The sequence below is a fragment of the Ylistrum balloti genome, unplaced genomic scaffold (genome assembly GCF_031769215.1).
Source record: "Ylistrum balloti isolate Yb309-2 unplaced genomic scaffold, AGI_CSIRO_Ybal_v1 Utg370558, whole genome shotgun sequence".
Lineage (NCBI taxonomy): Eukaryota > Metazoa > Mollusca > Bivalvia > Pectinida > Pectinidae > Ylistrum > Ylistrum balloti.
Window position 1 is genome coordinate 963870 of NW_026782351.1, and position 22255 is coordinate 986124.

General features: G+C 33.5%; 1 protein-coding gene across 1 annotated transcript; it reads right to left on the reverse strand.

The window, feature by feature from the left end:
• Nucleotides 1-4260: 4260 nt before the first annotated feature.
• On the reverse strand, nt 4261-20042 carry LOC132556322 (uncharacterized). Its single transcript, XM_060220705.1, has 7 exons — nt 19961-20042; nt 12189-12542; nt 11032-11418; nt 9657-9788; nt 7347-7436; nt 5997-6096; nt 4261-5176 (listed from the first exon to the last, which is right to left on the reverse strand). The coding sequence occupies exons 1-7, from the start codon at nt 20040-20042 to the stop codon at nt 4261-4263; spliced, it is 2061 nt and encodes a 686-aa protein (XP_060076688.1).
• Between the last annotated feature and the right edge of the window lie 2213 nt (nt 20043-22255).

Sequence of the window (22255 nt, forward strand, 5' to 3'; positions counted from 1 at the left end):
ACACATATATATATAATTGATTTGAATCACTAAGATTATAACTTGTTGGAGACATCACAACCCAGAAATCCAACAGGTAGATAACTTTCATGGCATAAAAATGTTCATTAATTAAAGCTTATTTGAGTACAGCATTTTAAAATTTACCAAAATATAACAAGTTCAAAATTTCTGAAAACAATATAAAAATTTGAGGTCAATTGGTATACAGATATATGATGTACAAGATAAATGCTTCTCTATTACTACTCCTAGAACTACTCAGTGTGCACGAAACAACCGTTTCCACTGCTGTTTCACTTTATATATGATCTTGGCCAATAAAAATCTTGTGATGTTTTAAATATTTTAATTGAAATGATTAATTTCCTTTACAGTAATGCATCATTAATTCAGCAACTAGCAAACATGTTTCTGTTTTTACTGACAATCCATTGTTTCAACAGGTTCTCCCATTTTCTGTACGAAATTGTACATCACCTGTGGTTTGTACAAAGTAGAGGTGGTTATTTAAAATGTGAACACGATGAAAGAGTATGAATAAATGGGGATATTTGACAGGAAACGTATCTCACTTTGCACTAAGCATAAAATCACTACATTTGTGTTCATTATAATGTTTTATGGTACAACTGTTCTATTACTATAGATGGCCATTTACAACATAAGGAGTTACCTATATCTTGGCCACATATATGTGTATCTATTATAATACTATTAAACTATTTCTGCAGACAATCTACCATCCTGTGTAGAACATTGGTTTTGTCATGTTTTTTGAAAAAAGACTAAAATCAAGACATTAGAGCTCATAAATCTTGTTGTACATTACATTAATTCTAATTTCAGGTGTCAGCAAGAAGTCAGCTTTCTGTGTATATCATACATATCAGAACTGGCATATCCACACATAGCAGTGTGATACCATAATTTAATTGTAAGATTTTTTCTTTTTTTGAAATACTGAAAAGGAAATAAATATCACAACCTTATCAAATAGAACAATTATTTTAACTAATTTGTAAAAAAAAAAAAAAAAAAGTGTTTTTGTGTCATATATTGACATATCAAATTACATTTGAGTTTGAAATTAAATCACATACCAGGTATGTCCTTGTATATCTTTGTCACAGCATAAACCCAACATGATAAATATTGCAATTTCTAGATATTGATAACTTTAATATTTATATATATAAAGTAAAAACATTCATAATAGACTGCAAACATGTATACCCCAGAACATATTATACAGATTGTTGGAAAGAAGTTCTCATTTATGTTGGTATGGTTATACCAACCAGTTAGAAAATAATGTGTGACATTTCAGTGACTACCCTGTCATCTTCGGTGATCTTCCATACATATATTCGGTGGTACCTGTAATACCTGATAATGTTCTATATATTGTATGTTACTATTATATACACATACCTGTTATTAGTAATATTTCTTGGAATTTAATCTCACAACGTTTTAGTGCATTAAAGATACAAATTTTAATGCTCAGCTGATATTAACATGAAATCTCTGCTTCTTGTATGTCTGTATCTATACCTACAGATATGTACAGCCACAAACAAACATCCAAAATGTTTAACCAAATAATTAGTGTTACAAAAAAAACCCAACTGTATAGTAGCTGGATCCCATTTAAAGGAAGTATTATATTTTGCCTAATAATCTCCAGCCCCTCTAGAGAGAGAGAAAGAGAGAGAAAGAAAGAGAGAGAGAAAAAAAAAGCAGTTTGGTTTCTTCATCATTCTACCAAGTCAAACTACCCTGGTTTTTATCTTTTTGAACTCCATATCAACACCCTGCCAATAATACAGTTGAAATTAAATACCTCCCTCCCCCGAAATTCAAATTATGCTCCTCTTCTGAAGTAAATCTGTTTTGTAACTAATGATGTACTTTTTATTGTTTGAAATAAACACCAGCATAACTAAGTACATGTGTATTACATTGTAATATATAATTAAAATTGCATACAACACTTTTATAAACAATTTCATAGAGTGGAGAGACTCAGATTAAAATTGGTAACAGAACCGGATTTTCAATATCTGGAATGGGAATACAGAAGCCATAAGTGCATATGCTGTGAAACAGTGTTAACAAAATTTTAAGAGGAATGGTATGAATTTTGTAAATGGAATGGAAAACATCACCTTTGATACTACAGAGGTCACCATCACTTTCACTCTTTGCTCCCATGGAATATCTCGTGGCGAAATTGAAGGCACCAGCAAAGGCATTTGATTGGATCAAAGAGACTAAAACTGACCAATCACAGGCAGATAGACTCCTTTTGAATATTACAAAGGAGTGACATCCAACTTCAAAGCCAAAGCCATTTCAAAACATGTTGTGCAACCTCAAGATTTTTTTGATGTACATCAAAGGATCAAAATAGACTTTTCGTCTCGTCCATGAAGTGTAACACATAGAACCTTCAATTTTGCCATGACATGTTCAAGGGGTGCAGAGAGCAAAAGTGATAGTAACCCCTGGAGTATTGATGATGGGAAAAAAAACATTAGATAAACTCTTTTATCAAATAACAATCACAATAGAAACTAATTTCACAAGTTAGTGGGAATGTTTACCAGTTAATGATAAACTTAATATTAACTTTAGTAATTATATAAAAGTAATAAATGATAAATGACACTAAATATGATGATTGTCAACTCAGACAATATTTTCTTAAATGACAAGTAAATTTTCCAATCTAAAATTCTTTCAATTTGAATATTAATGTCAAGCTGATGTAAAGACTCAAAACTTCACATAATTTATAATCAACAGACACATAAAGAATACAGGAAATATTTAAGGTCAATCAATAAGTAACAGATAAAATCTAGAATAATTCATTAAAAAAAAAAAAAAAAAAAAAAAAACCATTCTAAGCCATAATTTTCTGTAGTTTCAGCAAATAAAATAACCTTTTTAGAACAACATACTTTCCTTCCAATAATTCACATGCAAACTAAAAACAGGGTGTCAACAAATTTATGATTTATGGCGAAATTTTCGGCTGTGTTTATGCTTGTAATGTCAACAAACATTAATATGTGAGCGTGTTTATCTATATGTGATAACACTACAGACTACTGTTGTATTGACTAGACATACGTTCATTCAGAACACTTAGAGTAGTAATTCATATGTTAATTAAATAGCAACACAACTCAATCGCGATCAAGGCCAGAGGTACAGGTTGTGTGAAGGTGTGAAACACCTCCTCTATATAAATGGAATGAGTTGATTTTATATCCTCCTCAGACAATGCACATGATGATAGACGATCATGTAGATGGCTGCACTTGTCTTCGATATCCTTAGTAACAAAACTAGTATTTCTAAAAAAAGTGAAATAACACTTTAATGTAAATGCACCCCTCTTACAATACAATGTACTACTAGTAAGCAACACTCTTTTTCCTGCATTATAAGTAGCTGATTTATGAAATTGACTTAGTGTTACTATTTTTAGAAAGTCTGTCAAAACCATGATAAAATGTCACTTTTTCTTGAAATAAACTTTGCAGTTGACAGCATAATACTATGTATATCTAAAGAGCTTAAAAGACATCTATCTGAGAGAAAATGTTGAAGTTGTATGAACCTAAAAAAGTGACATTGTCTTAAGTTTCCGTCATTATTGCTTACCCAACCTCTTATTTTCCTCAACAAACTACATGATTGATGAACATAAATGTTATTCCTAGAATCAAACAGGTTGAAAAAACTATTTAGCTAAACATGTTAAACCTTTTGATTTCAATGTATACATCCTTATCTCTATGAAAATTAATCTAAATAATTTGGGTCTCTAGTTTATAATTAATAACTTGTCTCACTTCATTCCTTTGGCAGCATATTGATATCACTTGAAACGTGGCAACTTGGCATGCTTGAATGATGTGCAATGAAAAATTGAAAGAGTGCATAAAAATCTATCTGATAATTTTTTAACAACTAACATAGAATTATCATGATGAATTTTTTTCAGCAGAAATGTTTACTTGAGAACAAAACAATCGGTATACCTAAATATACAAAAATTCAATGGGCATTAAAGTGTAACATCAACATGGAATTTAAAATACTGACAGTGTTATAGCGTTTAGCCTAGATCACAAATTGGCAAGAATGTTTGAAATTCATTGCAGTATACAAGTGCATGGTCATTTCAACTTACACAACACAAGAGTATACATTTGTGACTAAATGAGTTCCGACCAAATATTGTCAAAACTTCGTGCTGGTTTCATCTGCTTCATTGTCTGCCTCAAAAACATCAGACTGGCGGGGATTTGTGAGGGTTTCTGTGTCCTCCTCTGTTTTTGGCAGTGTTCCAGTTTTACTGCCGTCAGACAGGGATGACTTGATTGAGCCTGGTATGAGGTAATCATCCTCAGAGACCATTACCTGATCAGGGCTTCCTACTGACCGGTAACCTGTGTCCTCACTTTCACAACAGTTTTCATTAGATGATTCCTTCAACACATTCACTTTTACCCTGCCATGGTTTTCGCAGGCTAAGTTAGTTGTATCCTCGTCTGATTCCACTTGAATGTCCTCGTAATTCCTTGGATTAGCACCTGCCCCCTCCTCAGTATGATCCTCACCATGCCCTACAGGTTTATGTGGATTCTGTTTAATCTTGTAGTCATCTATATGAATATAGAAATTAGGGTTGGGTACGACCTGTTCCTCTTCCTTCACACCCTCATTGAGACAACGACGATCCTGCTCCATCCGCTGGATCAGTACCTGTATCTCATCACTTGTTGCATACGCAAGATCCCTTTGTTCAGCTCGATTCATTGAAAAGTTACCGTTATCCCACGGCATATGGTAAGGATTTGCCTCAAATTCTGGAGATTTTTTGTTTACCTTCGGAGTTGGCAGGGGAGGTGGTTGTTTAACATCAGGAGGAAAAAATTGTCCGCTTTGTTTCTTTCCAGGTGTAAAAGTTTCCATGATTTTTCCTGGACTTATGATACTGCCTGTGTCCCCAGAAGGCTTACCATTGGTAGCCCCTACTGTTTCATAATAGTTTCCCTCATGTGCTTCGTACCTATCTGCCAGGGGAAGAGGTGGTGGTATGCTTCCACCCGTCAGGACTCTCCGTGTCTCCTCATCATTTTCCTTGGCTTTTCTCCTAAAACACAATAAAACAATACTTGAATAAGACAGTATGTACTTCAAAAGCCTTGTCATGATTTAAATGAGTTAATAATCAATCCCTTGTATATTAAATATACATATACCAGTAATGTATTTATCACTCAAAACAAACAAACACTTGATATTTGTTTTACAAACAGCTTGTGTAAATTAACTTTGAAAATTACTAATGCTTAAATTTGTTAGGTCTTGTTGTAGTAATATGGCAGCAAGCCAAAAAGTACTTTAAAACCATTTAAACAATGTATATGTAACATCTAAGGATGCTCTGGTACAGATATCAAACAATATCAATTGTAATTTTCAATATGAATTACAGAAAATTGCTTTAATGTAAACTTTATTTCATTCGAAATTAAACATTAAACATACAATAAACAAGAGTACAAAACAATGTTAACTTATATAAATCTGTTGTCACTGTATTCACACATAACATTAACAGTTTGTATAACAATGTATTCACACATAACATTAACAGTTTGTATAACTAGGTATTCACACATAACATTAACAGTTTGTATAACTATGTATTCACACATAACATTAACAGTTTGTATAACTATGTATTCACACATAACATTAACAGTTTGTATAACTATGTATTCACACATAACATTAACAGTTTGTATAACAATGTATTCACACATAACATTAACAGTTTGTATAACTATGTATTCACACATAACATTAACAGTTTGTATAACTATGTATTCACACATAACATTAACAGTTTGTATAACTATGTATTCACACATAACATTATCAGTTTGTATAACTATGTTGTGATTTACCGTTTTCTTGATTGTCTCCGCCGGATGATACAGATGAGAATGATAAGTAGAAGGAGAACAATAGCCCCTGCTGCAGCCCCTCCTATGATAGCTGGCCACTCTAGAAAATAAAGACTGTGTAGTAAGTTCTGATACTGAAGACAATAATTGTAATGCAGAACATATTCCTGGTTTATATTCACACTATCACTGCAAACATCCCTCTAATTTCTTTCCTTTCTCTGATCCAACATGTACTACAGTCTTTATCAATTGATTTGCTGATGTTTTCAAAACTTTCAAAAATAATAATCACCAGCACTTTTTAGATGTCAGGAATGTATGTCAAAATAGAGAGGTATATCAAGTATAGTATAAGTAATGTGTTAACATAGTACACATCAGATATCTATATGGAAAAGAAAAAGAATCTCATCTGTCAATAAGCCCATGTTTGTAAAAAGCCAAACCATGTTTATCACTGTTTAGTAGAATTACAAACCATTGCTGCTTTATTGTCCTGCAATAAGTCCATCTCTTGAATCTGTGTCAGAATTTGTATGTTGAACTCCTTGGTTTATTGTAGGGTTACAAGGATATATATATATATTGTATCATTGTACCAGTAGTCTTGACTGAATGATGATAGTTATTTTGTATTATATATATCAGTGACCTTGAGCAAAAGAAGATAGATATTCTATATAAATTGCACCAGTAAGTTTGACTGAATGATAATATATATTTCATATCAATTGTATCAGTGACCTTGACTGAATGTGACCTTGACTGAATGATAATAGATATTTCATATCAATTGTATCAGTGACCTTGACTGAATGATAATAGATATTTCATATCAATTGTATCAGTGACCTTGACTGAATGATACTAGATATTTCTGAATGATAATAGATATTTCATATCAATTGTATGTATCATTGATATTTCATATCAATTGTATCAGTGACCTTGACTGAATGATAATAGATATTTCATATCAATTGTATCAGTGACCTTGACTGAATGATACTAGATATTTCATATTGATTGTATCAGTGACCTTGACTGAATGATAATAGATATTTCATATCAATTGTATCAGTGACCTTGACTGAATGATAATAGATATTTTATATCATAATTTTACAAGGGACCTTGTCCATCTCAAACATGAATTCTCAAACTTGACCAATGGATAAGCATAATTCTATATATAGTTGGTAACTGTACATTTTTACTCTCTGGAAAATCCAAGTAAAACTATAGGTCCTTAAACATATAGTTAAAGTGACAAATAATTGTCCATCAAAAACTTCCAAAGTGGTGTGCAATAATAATACTTTAATTGTAATGTTTCTAATGTCTTACCGGTATGATCTTTAGACTGGGCTCCACCCCCATCATTGTTGGCTGGAAGGGGACCCTGTGTATGTTCTCCATTCCCTTCAAAGATGTCATCTACAATATACATACACAAATATCATCTCAAATATAATGAGACTTAACAGGTATTTTCATCTACTATACATGGGTTTGTATTTCTCAGAGAATCAAACTGAGACTAGTATATACTGCTGAGGATTTGTCCTTAGGTGAGACACACACCCAGTTGCTCTGGATGCCATCCCATGGGCCTCCTGTATGTCACTCAATGAGGCACCCAGAAGCTATTACAAAAAGACCATGACTCAAAATGTACCTGCTCACAGAGTGATAAACCCAGCCAACAAACAATGTTTGTTACTCAATCTATTTCACTCAATTCTTCCCCTTCACAATAATTGAAGTAAATGTTCCCATAATGACAAACCCTCGTTTAGTTTTTCCACCCATCTACAAAACTTACTTTCACTAAAAGTTTTCTTGTAACTTCAAATTTACCTTCACAAGTTGTTAACCTAAACTATGAACTTACATTTACTAACTATATACCCTAACTACAAACTTACATCACTAACTATATACCTAACTACAAACTTACATCACTAATTATACACTGAACTACAAACTTACATCACTAACTATATACCTAACTACAAACATACATTCACTAATCATACACCAAACTACAAACTTACATCACTAACTATATACCCTAACAACAAACTTACATCACTAACTATATACCTAACAACAAACTTACATCACTAACTATATACCCTAACTACAAACGTACATTCACTAATTATACACCGAACTACAAACTTACATCACTAACTATATACCTAACAACAAATTTACATCACTAACTATACACCGAACTACAAACTTACATCACTAACTATATACCCTAACTACAAACTTACATCACTAACTATATACCTAACTACAAACTTACATCACTAACTATATACCTAACTACAAACTTACATCACTAACTATATACCTAACTACAAACTTACATCACTAACTATATACCCTAACTACAAACTTACATCACTAACTATATACCTAACTACAAACTTACATTAACTATATACCTAACTACAAACTTACATCACTAACTATATACCTAACTACAAACTTACATTAACTATATACCTAACTACAAACTTACATTAACTATTTACCTAACTACAAACTTACATTAACTATATACCTAACTACACATTTACATTAACTATATACCCTTAACTATAAACTTACATTAACTATATACCTAACTACAAACTTACATTAACTATTTACCTAACTACACATTTACATTAACTATATACCCTTACTATAAACTTACATTAACTATATACCTAACTACAAACTTACATTAACTATATACCCTTACTATAAACTTACATTAACTATTTACCTAACTACAAACTTACATTAACTATATACCCTTACTATAAACTTACATTAACTATTTACCTAACTACAAACTTACATTAATTATATACCCTTACTATAAACTTACATTAACTATATACCCTTACTATAAACTTACATTAACTATTTACCTAACTACAAACTTACATCACTAACTATATACCCTAACTACAAACTTACATTAACTATTTACCTAACTACAAACTTACATTAACTATTTACCTAACTACACATTTACATTAACTATATACCTAACTACACATTTACATTAACTATATACCCTTACTATAAACTTACATTAACTATTTACCTAACTACAAACTTACATTAACTATATACCCTTACTATAAACTTACATTAACTATTTACCTAACTACAAACTTACATTAACTATATACCCTAACTATATACCTAACTACAAACTTACATTAACTATTTACCTAACTACACATTTACATTAACTATATACCCTTACCATAAACTTACATTAACTATATACCTAACTACAAACTTACCTAACTACAAACTTACATTAACTATATACCTAACTACACATTTACATTCACTAAAAAGCTTGTTTTCACTAGTTTTTGCTCAACTAATAAACTCATTTTCCTGTTCTGTTTTTGCACAAGTATGATGTTGTCATGGTTTCAGGTGGGAATATAACTGTATGTTTATGTACATCTAACTATAATAGTCAGCATGCAGCCTCCTTAACACAGAGACTGACTACAGCGAACAGCTACAATTTGTGTCATTAAAATCCAATATCTAATTGATATCAAATTTTTACTCCTTTAACTGTTGGTTTTAACAACAACCTAATGTGTTTTCATTTAACTACAATCTTACCTTCACTAACTGTGGCTGATGGATTGTATGTTTTAGGAGTAGTTGGTATCATTTCAATTGGACCACAAAATCGTGGATTTTCAGCACTCTTCTTCCCACATGAAATTACCACTTTTTGGCCTGGTAAGGTTGCTGTAATAATATGGTAGTGCATCAGGCATTAATGCTTGAATGAATTTTTCTATTCATAGATGTGTTTTATAAGTATGAATGACAGTGTATAATCATGTTCAAGATTTAAAAGGTAATATCAACAAGCAACAACTATTATTGAATGAATCATGTGAAATTGAAAATGGAATAAGGATATCAATCAAGCTCAAAATTTGGCACACATTATTACTAGGGAAAATAATGAAAACTATTTTAGATTTTCATGAATATCATCTTTTAATTACAATTTTTGCGAGACACTGCAAACAATATTTAAAAATCAATATCTAATATGGCTGCTGGCATGCACCACAGAGAGATAATGAAGTTATGCACCAAGTCTGAAGAAAATCTGTCATGAAAGTCTTGAGAAAAAGTTGTAATGAGATTCAAAAGTCAAAAATCCAATATGGTCTACTTAAATGTCTAATCAAACTCATAATAGGCATAGGCACATCTAGGACACAAACTGAACAAACTGTGTGAAGTTAAAGAAGGAGAAGAGACAAACCTCAGGAGTCAAGGTCTAAATGGCAGCTCTTGGCAATCTTGAAAATCTTATCTGAATCAAAATATGGCCCACAGAACTAGGACCCGTATTGAACTTAAAATATCCTTGGTGCAGAGAAATTAATCTTAAAAAGTCAAAACCCCAGTCAAAGCAGTTAAGAGCACAGCAATCTTGAAAACACGATCAATACCAGTAACTTAGATCAGCACTGACCTGTCAATAGTATCTTTGATCAGCTCTGACCTGTCAACAGTAACTTTGATCAGCACTGACCTGTCAACAGTAACTTTGATCAGCTCTGACCTGTCAACAGTAACTTAGATCAACTCTGACCTGTCAACAGTAACTTTGATCAGCTCTGACCTGTCAACAGTAACTTAGATCAACTCTGACCTGTCAACAGTAACTTAGATCAGCTCTGACCTGTCAACAGTAACTTTGATCAGCACTGACCTGTCAACAGTATCTTAGATCAACTCTGAGTGTCAACAGTAACTTTGATCAGCTCTGACCTGTCAACAGTATCTTAGATCAACTCTGAGTGTCAACAGTAACTTTGATCAGCTCTGACCTGTCAACAGTAACTGTGATCAGTACTGACAAATCAACAGTAACTTTGATCAGCACTGACATGTCAACAGTGACTTAGATCAACACTGAATGTCAACAGTAACATTGATTAGCACTGACAAAGTTTAATAGATGTCTTACCTTTGACCTGCAGCCAAACCTGGGCTGGGTACACGCCTGGTTCGTAGTACATAGACATGCGAGCATAAGAGGATGAACTGTAGTATATGTCCATGAACTGTCGGTAAAAATGGTTTGTCTGACATTTGTAGTCACGAGGCCCATTTGTATCGGTGATGGTAAACTTGGCATGGGGATGACACTTTGAGATGTTGCTGGCCTCGTGAAGTCGCACATCAACTGTGCGGAAGTGAAGCTTTGCAATGGAATCACAGTTAGAAGTAGACAGAATACACACACAGCGGTTGGACTGACGGTTAGAGGTTTCCATATGAGTTCCATTAAATATCAAGTTGATGGTGTCTCCTTCAAGAGACTGATTAGAACAGATGTCTAGGAAGGAGGAATCTACAAAAAAATCATAAACACTTTTTTTATCATAAATCAGACTTTACTGATGTGAATGCCTGACAATCAGTAACACAACAAGACTATCGTGACATCATACATGACATCAGCCTATTGTAATGGAAGCACACATAACGATGAAGAAAATCATTGCAGGGCTTTATTTCACACATCAGAGAATGGGTCTATTTAATCTCATTAGTGGGAAAAAATGAGCAATTGGGAAGGAATTTTTCTTGAGTAAACTATATATTTTGGGAATTTAGCCATATTTTGAAACAAATCCAAATGGGAGATGGAACCATGCTGTATTTGACCCCACAGAGCCCCTGGAAAATGCCTGCATTAAAAAATCAATTTTTAATGATACATTCCTAGTTTTGTTACAAATATAATCAAACAAATGTTTTCATGTAATATTGAACTACACAAAACATTCAAACCTTGTTTTATACATAATGAATATGTTAAATAAATGTAATATTACAAGAATATTTCAGGAAGATCTATATCTATATTCATAATTTTTCAGAACCTATCATAAAACAATTATTGTGTTTAGTTTCCCAGATTGAATTAATAGTGAACCAGACGAAATTGTTGCTTTCCATTTGCATTTAAATTCAAATAAGAGCCAATTCAAACCATATCTTCAATAATCAGCTTTTAGTGAAAGATAGTCCTGGAACTTCAGAATTTTTAACTTATGCATTTATATGTGAACAGACATGACAAGTGTAAAGTGAGGATGTAGTAAGTATAAGATATACCATCAACACATTTGTAGGAGGCACGGACATAGTTGGTGTGGTTCCTACTGTTACAGTAGTAGGGCATCCTATCGGCATGTAGCCAGCCACACCGCTGCATCCCAGAACAACGCTTGTACACATCATATGCCTTGGACTCTGAAAATGGCACTCTACAGTCATATGGATCGTATCTGCAACATTTGTCAAGGTTCTGACAGGCTGTGCTCGGACATTCTGAAGTCAAAGGCTTGGAGTAGTAATGCAGATCTTTGATGGCAATTTTCTGTTGGTAGGGACATTCAAGAGAGTAATTGTCATTACATTCTCCAGCACAAGCTGTTTTGGTCCACACATCTCTGCCTGTGAGGGACTCTACAACGAAAAAATATTATAACTGTAGAACAAGAACATACATGTATAAATGATATTTAGTGTACAGAAGACTGACATCCATCTTATTGTAATTGGTAAAACTAAATGTCCACACAATGAAATTATAATAATTATTAGAACTGTAAGTACCCAACCCCGTTACTCACCTTACAATCTCTATCAAAAAAGGCATATATTATGTGGGAATTTTTGCCAGACATTTGAAACCTGGCATCCGTTTCACAAAAATTATAAAGTAAATTTTCATTCTCAAATTTCAGAACAGCTTATCAGAAATGACACTCTCGTTTATCTATCATCATTTTTCATTGCTTTTCTGTGAAACAGGGAAATGAATGAATAACAAATACATAATATATTAATTTTTAAACATTGCAAATGAACCATAACCTGTGAGGCCCTGATACTGACTTGATATACCATGTGAGGCTCTGATAATGACTCAATATAACATGTGAGGCTCTGATAATGACTTGATATAACATGTGAGGCTCTGATAATGACGATATAACATGTGAGGCTCTGATAATGACTCAATATACCATGTGAGGCTCTGATAATGACTCGATATAACAAGTGAGGCTCTGATAATGACGATATAACATGTGAGGCTCTGATAATGACTTGATATACCATGTGAGGATCTGATAATGACGATATAACATGTGAGGCTCTGATAATGACTTGATATAACATGTGAGGATCTGATAATGACTCGATATACCATGTGAGGCTCTGATAATGACTCGATATATCATGCGGGGCTCTGATAATGACTCTGATATAACTGTGAGGCTCTGATAATGACGATATAACAAGTGAGGCTCTGATAATGACTCAATATAACAAATCTGATAATGACTTGAATATAACAATATAACAAATGAGGCTCTGTGAGGCTCTGATAATGACTCAATATACCATGTGAGGCTCTGATAATGACGATATAACATGTGAGGCTCTGATAATGACGATATAACAAGCGGGGCTCTGATAATGACTTGATATACCATGTGAGGCTCTGATAATGACGATATAACATGTGAGGCTCTGATAATGACTTGATATAACATGTGAGGCTCTGGTAATGACTCAATATAACAAATGAGGCTCTGATAATGACGATATGATAATGACTTGATATAACATGTGAATAATACGATATAACATGTGAGGCTCTGATAATGACTTGATATAACATGTGAGGATCTGATAATGACGATATACCATGTGAGATAATGACTTGATATAACACTTGATAAATGATATAACACTTGAGGCTCTGATAATGACATGATATACCATGTGAGGCTCTGATAATGACTCAATATACCATGTGAGGCTCTGATAATGACTCAATATACCATGTGAGGCTCTGATAATGACTTGATATAACAAGTGAGGCTCTGATAATGACTCAATATACCATGTGAGGCTCTGATAATGACTCAATATAACAAGTGAGGCTCTGATAATGACTCAATATACCATGTGAGGCTCTGATAATGACTCAATATAACATGTGAGGCTCTGATAATGACATGATATACCATGTCAGGCTCTGATAATGACTTGATATAACAATTGAGGCTTTCAGTTTGAGATAACAGATATTTTAAGTGATATAAATTGTTTAGAACTACCTAAACTTTATGAAGTACTGCAGATGTTATTACTAGGCTATGTTCATATGAGGACAAACCATATTTAGAAATAATCAATATCTTATATTGGCAGACAATCTAATTAAATTTGAATACTAATCAAATGATGACAGCAACTGTACATGTATAGCAATTTCATTTACTGATATTGGACAGAAGCTAATTACCTTTCACCACATTAACTGCTCTGTCTCACTATAAAACTACTGTCAAAGGAAGGAGATTTACTAATCAACATGCTTCTCGGTGCCCTTAAGGCATGCCATCAAGCACACCGATGTCAACGTGGAATTCAATCAATTTTACCCACTTAAGAGAAACCACAGTGAAAACTAATTAAAATGGTCGAAATCATTTATAAAAAGAAAACACTGCCTTGGTAAAAAGTTGAGTGTAATGATAGTGTGAAATGAATTAGAGTTGAAAGTGTTATTACACATAGCTAGGGATCATAGTGCAAGCTGTTTAGCAAATTCCACTACCCTGACATTGGATTTAAAACACTAGCTACAATATGAGGTTTTCCATTAGTCCTGCTCATCTATGTATTACATATGTACATGTTTAAATTTTATGCATACATTGAGCTTGTTGCAGTGTGATGCATACCGTATAACAATGCCAATACATGACTACACGTCAGCCATTCAGCTATTGATGTCTCCAGTTGTGATAATAAAATCATAAAGCCTTTTTTAGCCCACTATCATCAGATCCATCTGTCCATCCTGATCCCCATTTCTTGTGAAGTACTTGATGGATCTTTCAATTTAATAATTTCAGGTGAAGGTTCCAATCTGTCCATAGTTATGCCCTTTTGATTTAAGGACTGATCAGTAAAACATCTTGGAATTTGACAATAAAAGAATATCTATTTCTGGAGAAGAACTACATGTAGTTGGATATTTCTCAGATTTCATATCTAAGTTCCCCATGGTCTCTTGATGTGCAATTTCAATTTTGGGACTAATCATAAAAACAAAATGGCTGACAAGAGACCATTTCTAATTCTGACAATGAACATATGATATCACTATTTCTTGAACCAGAAGTCCTTGATAGATCCTTTTCAGATTTCAAAATATCGGTTCAACTTGGTCCCATGTTCTACTCTTTCTATTTTGTTTTGTGTTGCTTCGATGGTATTTCCACATCTTCTGATGCTGGTTGCTAGAGCACTTATGTACATCATGTACATATGTGTCCAGTTTACCTGTGTGACATAATATATGTTTGTGTCCAGGTATTGTCTTGTCTGTTCATGTTTGGCGGGATTTCGATGACAAGTGACCATTCCAGCGAACAAATGCATAAAATTCTCAAGAGCACAGAAGGTAGGTTAATACATAAATATTAGTATGCCTAGTTGATCATATTCCTTGTTTACCTTGAAGTGCATCATTTGAAATAGTGTTGTCTTTAATTCACTTGAATCCATTTATTAAGTTATATATAATGACAATCTTATTTATGGATTCCATTTACAGTCTTTCATACATGGTTTTTATCTTACACTGATACAGAAGTACATTGTCAGTATATTAGTTATCGATATAAATGTTCTATTCAAAGAATTATATTATCCAGAGACTGGTGTAAGAGAGTTAATATTTCCAAGACTGGGGTTTTGGTTTACCACATATTTGATCAGCCAGGGCTATTTTAGGACTTGCCAGGTTTGGTGGTGGAGGAAAGCCTGAGTTCCTAAAGAATAACACTGGATCTGCAGCCAGTACCTGGCATATGCCCAAAGTAGGCCCGGAACCTGTGACTCAGAGGTGGAGGGCTTGTGATAAAACAGTCAGATACCTTAACCAACCAGTCACAGCAGCTCTTCCAAGACATAGGACCTTGACCCATTGTCTGGGTGGGTAAATGATAAACACTGTTCTGATATGTAACGGGAATTGATTGAATGCAGTGTCATGTATAATGCTTTAGAATTATCATCAGGATTGTGTGAATATATGAATATTGTCTGCTTACTTGTAGTAAAGTGTAAACTTTATTGCATGTTCTAATATAGAGATCATAGGTACATATAAGTATGATAATGATAATTGTAATCATATCAAATACCTACAGATATAAAGTATCATTATTGACTTAACGGATACATGATATCTATAGTGATGTATTTTATTTTTATGTGTTGAAGGGTCATTGACTTCATTAATCAATATAAAATTAGAAACCAGATGGAATGTGATTGCCCTCATCTTTCTGTTTTTTATACATTATATCATTAAAAATTTTGTTATCAAGACTTTGCATCTTCCCCATTATTAAAGCACATTTCAACTCTTTAAGTACTACCAGCATGATTAAGTTTAAAATCTAAATTTGATAGGGGATGATACAGAGACAAACTAAACCAAATTTTGTTAAGTCAAGTGTTGGCTAGAAATTGAAGATGGCCATCCTGTATAGTTACCAACAGTGATAGTGGGTTAAAACTTATTTGATAGATGCTGCTGTGGTATATATACATGTATTCATAGCCATTATGGATCTTCAAACATCCTAAGTAATAACAACATCACTCCTTTCAGGGTTCAGTTTAAACATGATGGTAAAAGGTCTTTTTCAAGATGGTGACAAAGCTTAGGTGGCCATTTTAGTTTCAAACAAAAACCAGACTTTGCAAAATTTGGTTGGACTTCTCTCTGGATCTGCCTCTGTCTTTCTCTACCATGCTGGTAGTACATTAAGATTTGAAAATGTGTTTCATAGATGGAAGCCTCTTTCGTATGTTTGTTTCTTCTATATGCCTGGCACAAAATAAAGCTGACCCAAAAAATAACAATGCTTTGTAAGCATCATCCAAGAACATTCTTGGCAATGTTAACTTACACACATTAATTTGGTAGAACTTGAGAAGTGTGAAATATGTTTTGAACAGATAAAGGTACATAGCTGTCATGTCAAACTTTTGATAAATCAAATTCAAGACGAAAACTTGTCCATTTACTAAGTAAGTCTGCACATTTTCACTAAATTTTCAAAAAAATCATATAGTTATAACTTGACCAGAAATTGTAAGGAATATCAGTTTTTCTAATATAATTTATTTGAAGTCAATTTAGATTTAGGACCAGCTATATCAATTAATGACACTTAGTTGAGTACTATGGCAACAGGCTGATCAGAATCATTCCATGACAAAAATGTGAGCCCTGTTTTAACATTATCTTCAAAATGTATGTTTCTCATGATAATGTCAAAAGAAGGAAAGAAACTGTAAACCTAATCCTGCCAAATGTAACAAACTGAATCTGAAGTTTTATGTATATTTATATAAAGAAACAATGTACAGAAAATGAAGAGTAAGCATATCCTGCTTCATCAACAGCATCCAACATGTACAGCAAATCTTGGTCGATATAAGTAATTACATCACATTCTCCAATGAGAACTATGTTTATAATGAGGAAGCTCTCCAGCATACAAGCTAATGGGCATCAAACAAGTCTACCTGATGATAACTACTCATTGCACAAGGAAATTATGTGCCTGTCTAAAACATTCCTGCTTCCATTTTTCAGTTATTTATATAAATACATTATTTAGAAGAATATTATTAAAGAAAAGATTTGTCCAGTATATGTAAAACAGTATACTATAAAAGGAAATCTGATGTCACCTATAGAAAATGTACCGTAATATGTTTGTATCGTAATGTTTTACTGATCTTGTCGATCAAAATTATTTAGTTTTCTTTATTCTTTAAAAGTTGGATATATTTCTTTATTCTTTAAAAGTTGGATATTTTTCCTACTCTTTTATTTTTTCCTTTTTTCTTGCTCTGAGTTATATGATATTTCAAAATTCCTCTTAAGAGATCATAACCTAGGTATCAGGCAACTGTTTTTTGGATTTGACAATTGGATTTGGTCATGTGTTTTTCTGATCAGTTCCAAAATAATAATGATAATGAAAAAACCAAAGATAGACCCCAAGGGATCTACATTTAAAATTTGGAAAAGATCTGTCCTGTACTCCTCAAGAAATGGCAATAACAACTTTCATTGTCAAAATCCAAGAATAGGCAAGATGGCCACCTGTAAGCCAATTTGTTTTTCTGATTAGTCCCAAAATCGAAGGGAGACAACTAGGGACCTAGCCTCAAGGAAACCTTCATATAAAATTTGAGAAAGATCCATTCGATTTTTCTCAAGAAATGGTGATACGAAGACTTGTTTAGGGACAGACCATGGACGTATAAGGGCAATTTGAATAGCCCACCCTCTGATGATCGTGTGCTAATAAACTAAGCTGAACCCATACATATACATTTAACATTGGTCAGGCCTCAGTTTCATGAATCTTCTTTAACATAAGGAAATCTTAACTACCATAGAAAAGCATCACATAAGTCAATGAAAAACTTAAAGGAAATTGCCTAAACATATATCATGCTTTCCTATGAGCAATTTTAAGTTAAGGAAAATTCCAAAAGTCAAGGAAGATTTGTAAAAATGTGGTTCATGCCTTTGATATAAATACCAGCCTGAAACAAAAGCAATATGTGTGTCTTAATTATGCCACAAAACTAACAGTTTTCAATAATAGTCCAGAAGTATTGGTCAAACAGAAGATGTGCACATGCATGTACTGCAAATTCTGCTGGAAATAAACATGACAGTGTAAAGAAAACTGTGATCACAATGTAACAAGTCTAGTCTATGTTAGAAATCATAAAACATTTATGTTAAAGATGTGAAACTTGAAAATATGTGCATGTAAATGATGTATGTCATATATACATTCTAAAATCTCTCACAAATTTATCACCAATTAAAGCTCTATGAGTGGATATTCCATGGTGTTGAACTATTGGTAATGGTTTCAATGTGTTTCTCTTAATTTTTATCTTTTTAGATTGTGTAAAACATCAGTGACTATGGTAAAAAAAATACAAACCTCACAAATTTCACTACTATTATATTTCAAAACCAGTGAAAACAGAAGCATATTGTATTTAATTGTATTGTTGTTAGAATTGTGAATTGCGTACATGTACGTTGTCTCCTGAGGAAGGGATATAACTCTGTCTTAACATTTATTACTCAAGAGCATGATATTGTATTCATTATCTCAGGTTAAATGAATAGATCCAAACATGTTTTGCATTACAAAGTTTTAAACACAAGGAAAAGATGTGGTAGAAAGAATGATCACATGATTTAGATCTTAATATCTAGCCCCCTTCATAATGTATGTATTTCCATTTATGTCACATGGAAATTCTACAGAAGTAAACACATTCAGTTACTTCTGAAATTTCTATATAAAGTTGAGGAGTTCTGAAGTTGGCAACTTTATCAGAAATTTTGAAACTAACGCTGATAATGATAACATGAAATGGAACATGCTGAAATGATCAAGTATGCTGGTCACAAAATGCACACATGCATCATTATCAAGTATAACACAAAGCATGTAAAGGAAATGAAAATTCAACTGAAACAAAGATCATTTTAAAGGTGGTATCTTACCTTAAATATTGCACATGTACTGTGTGACATTATAAAGTATTGTAGTGTACTCCCAGGAATGAAAGTAACATTTTAACTGCCTCGGAAAAATACAACCTGATGAGTATACACATAGATCCAATGATGTATTCCTCGACTATTTATGTCAGAGCATCGATTACACATGTGTACTGAAATGAAAACATTGAACGTGACTCACCCGACCTGGGTGTCCAGTGGCCAGGGTAATACCTACCTACGCAAGTTAACAGGTGGCTGGCGAGGAGACAACATATCGCCCATGTTCGGGTCCACTGTCGCCCTGTTACACTGTGCATGCTGCTCCGACACCATCACACATACCCTGCATCGGTCTGATCCTACAGCACAGCCTCCCTTGATCGTTTGACAACTACACAGACGGTTCGTCGGTCTGTGACCTTCCGGTCGTATTGTTTACATCCGTCATTTACATGAGCTTTTTACATACCCGTTGTGAAGATATTTCTCCGTCTTATACGTGGATGAAAGATGGGAAGGTACTTATCCACCTTAAACGAACCGAGATTTTCAATAGTTCATGTTTTTTGTGCCAGAGTGTGCTCCTTAATGAACCTCCATGTCGCACCTGGAAAGGAACCGGAAATAACTACTCAAATGTGACAGGTGTTATTGTTAACTGATGTGTCATGGGAAATTAAGCACTTCCAATAAAATGCCCGGGTAATTTTTGTCCGGAGTCACAGCCATTTATTAGTTTGCACTAGCCTTGTACAATTATTTGCAGAAGTTATTGGTAGATAAGCTTTGATACAAATGTGTTGCCGAAAGTAATTTATAAGGCAAACATTTCTTGTTGGTTTTTAGCATATATATGGTGGCATCATTACTATTTTATAACATGTATTCCAAATTAGTAGTACGTTGTTGTTGTTTTTTTTTTCACTTGGGTAGTTGAAATCGTCCTACGTCCGTGGTCCGTCTGTTTGTAAACTTTGTTTTTATCATTATCGCCATTGTTTAGAAGTAGAGGACGGATCTCTCTCAATTTCATTTGTAAGTTATCCATGGTCCCTTGTTGTGCTCGTTTGATTTTGGGACTGATCAGAAAAACAAAATAGCCGACATGCGGCTTTGGATTTTTACAATGAAGTACACTGTGCACTTTCTCAAATTTCATATGCTTTTCACCACTTGGTCTCTAGTTGTGCCTATATTTGATTTTGGCATTGGTCGGATAAACGAAATGACCGACAGGAGGCAATGTAGTATTTTTTACAATGAAAATTTGTTATTGCTTTTTCTTGAGAAGCACTGGATTTATCTTTCTTCAAATTTCATACGTATAAAATAATGTATGTGCCCTTTAGCTCCTAGAAGTGCATGTTTGATTTCGGAACTGCAAAAAAAGTTGACAGGCTGCCATCTTGGATTTTAATAAGTAAGGTGTGTTGTCGCTATTTCTTGAGAAGTAGTGAATGGATTTTCCTCAAATTTCATTGGTAGGTTTATCTGAGTCCCTAGTTCTACCCTTTGATTTTATGACTGATAAGCGACCTTCTTCGATTTGGATGTTTAAGATTACAATAACTACAAGCGAAAGCAGAAGTCAAGAAGAGAAAGACAGGGAAAAGGATAAATATTTCAAACACAAATAAAGATCAAACAATGAATATGAGAACAACACTTCACCCGGCTTGTCTCCATAGGTGTTTATTCCACGGCAAGGACTTAATATTCCAGCACGCTTTATACATATATGAAGTCAGAAAGACAAACATACGAGGTTGCTAAAGTGGTCTGTGCACGTGAAACAAAATACGGCAAGCACGTTGCACGAAAATGACCCTACGTCCTTCTCATAAATGTCACAGAATATGTCCTTCTCATAAATGTCACAGAATTGCATCGATACAAACCGGTTGGGCTTCATCCTAGATACAAGTTACGTTCACCTGGTTATTTTCTCTTTTTTTCTTCAAAATATTGGGTCTCGTCATCAATGGTAGGTCAAGTAGTCGGGGGCATGGACAACACCCTGATGCATTCTAAAATCAGATACTAAGTAGAAAAGATCGCTGATGATGAGGTAAAATGTGATGTTTAAACAGGGGAAAATGGAACGTTGTTCGTACGTTAACGTGACAGGCTTTTTAACTTCGGTTATGTATCTATTTAGGATTGATTAGAGTGTTTGGAATAATTTTTAATGATCACTTACATGCTTAATTGAATATCAAGATGTCTGAACCAGAAAAACACATTTCATTTAACATGCTGTACATTGCTAACGCTAAAAGTACATGGCGTAATTAAAACCCAGATATAGTTTCAAAATTATCCAAAAGCCTAGACATTTCAAAGGTTCTGGTGAAATACTTCCGGTAAAGCGTACAACAAGCAAGGGTTTCGGGTTCGACTGCTGGTGGAGGCATTAAAACATTGACCTATGTTACAATCACTCTTCGAGAATTATCAATATTTCCGTATGTAATAAAGCAGAGATATGTGCAGAATGAGAGGATATTTTACAGTACAAAGCTCAATCCTT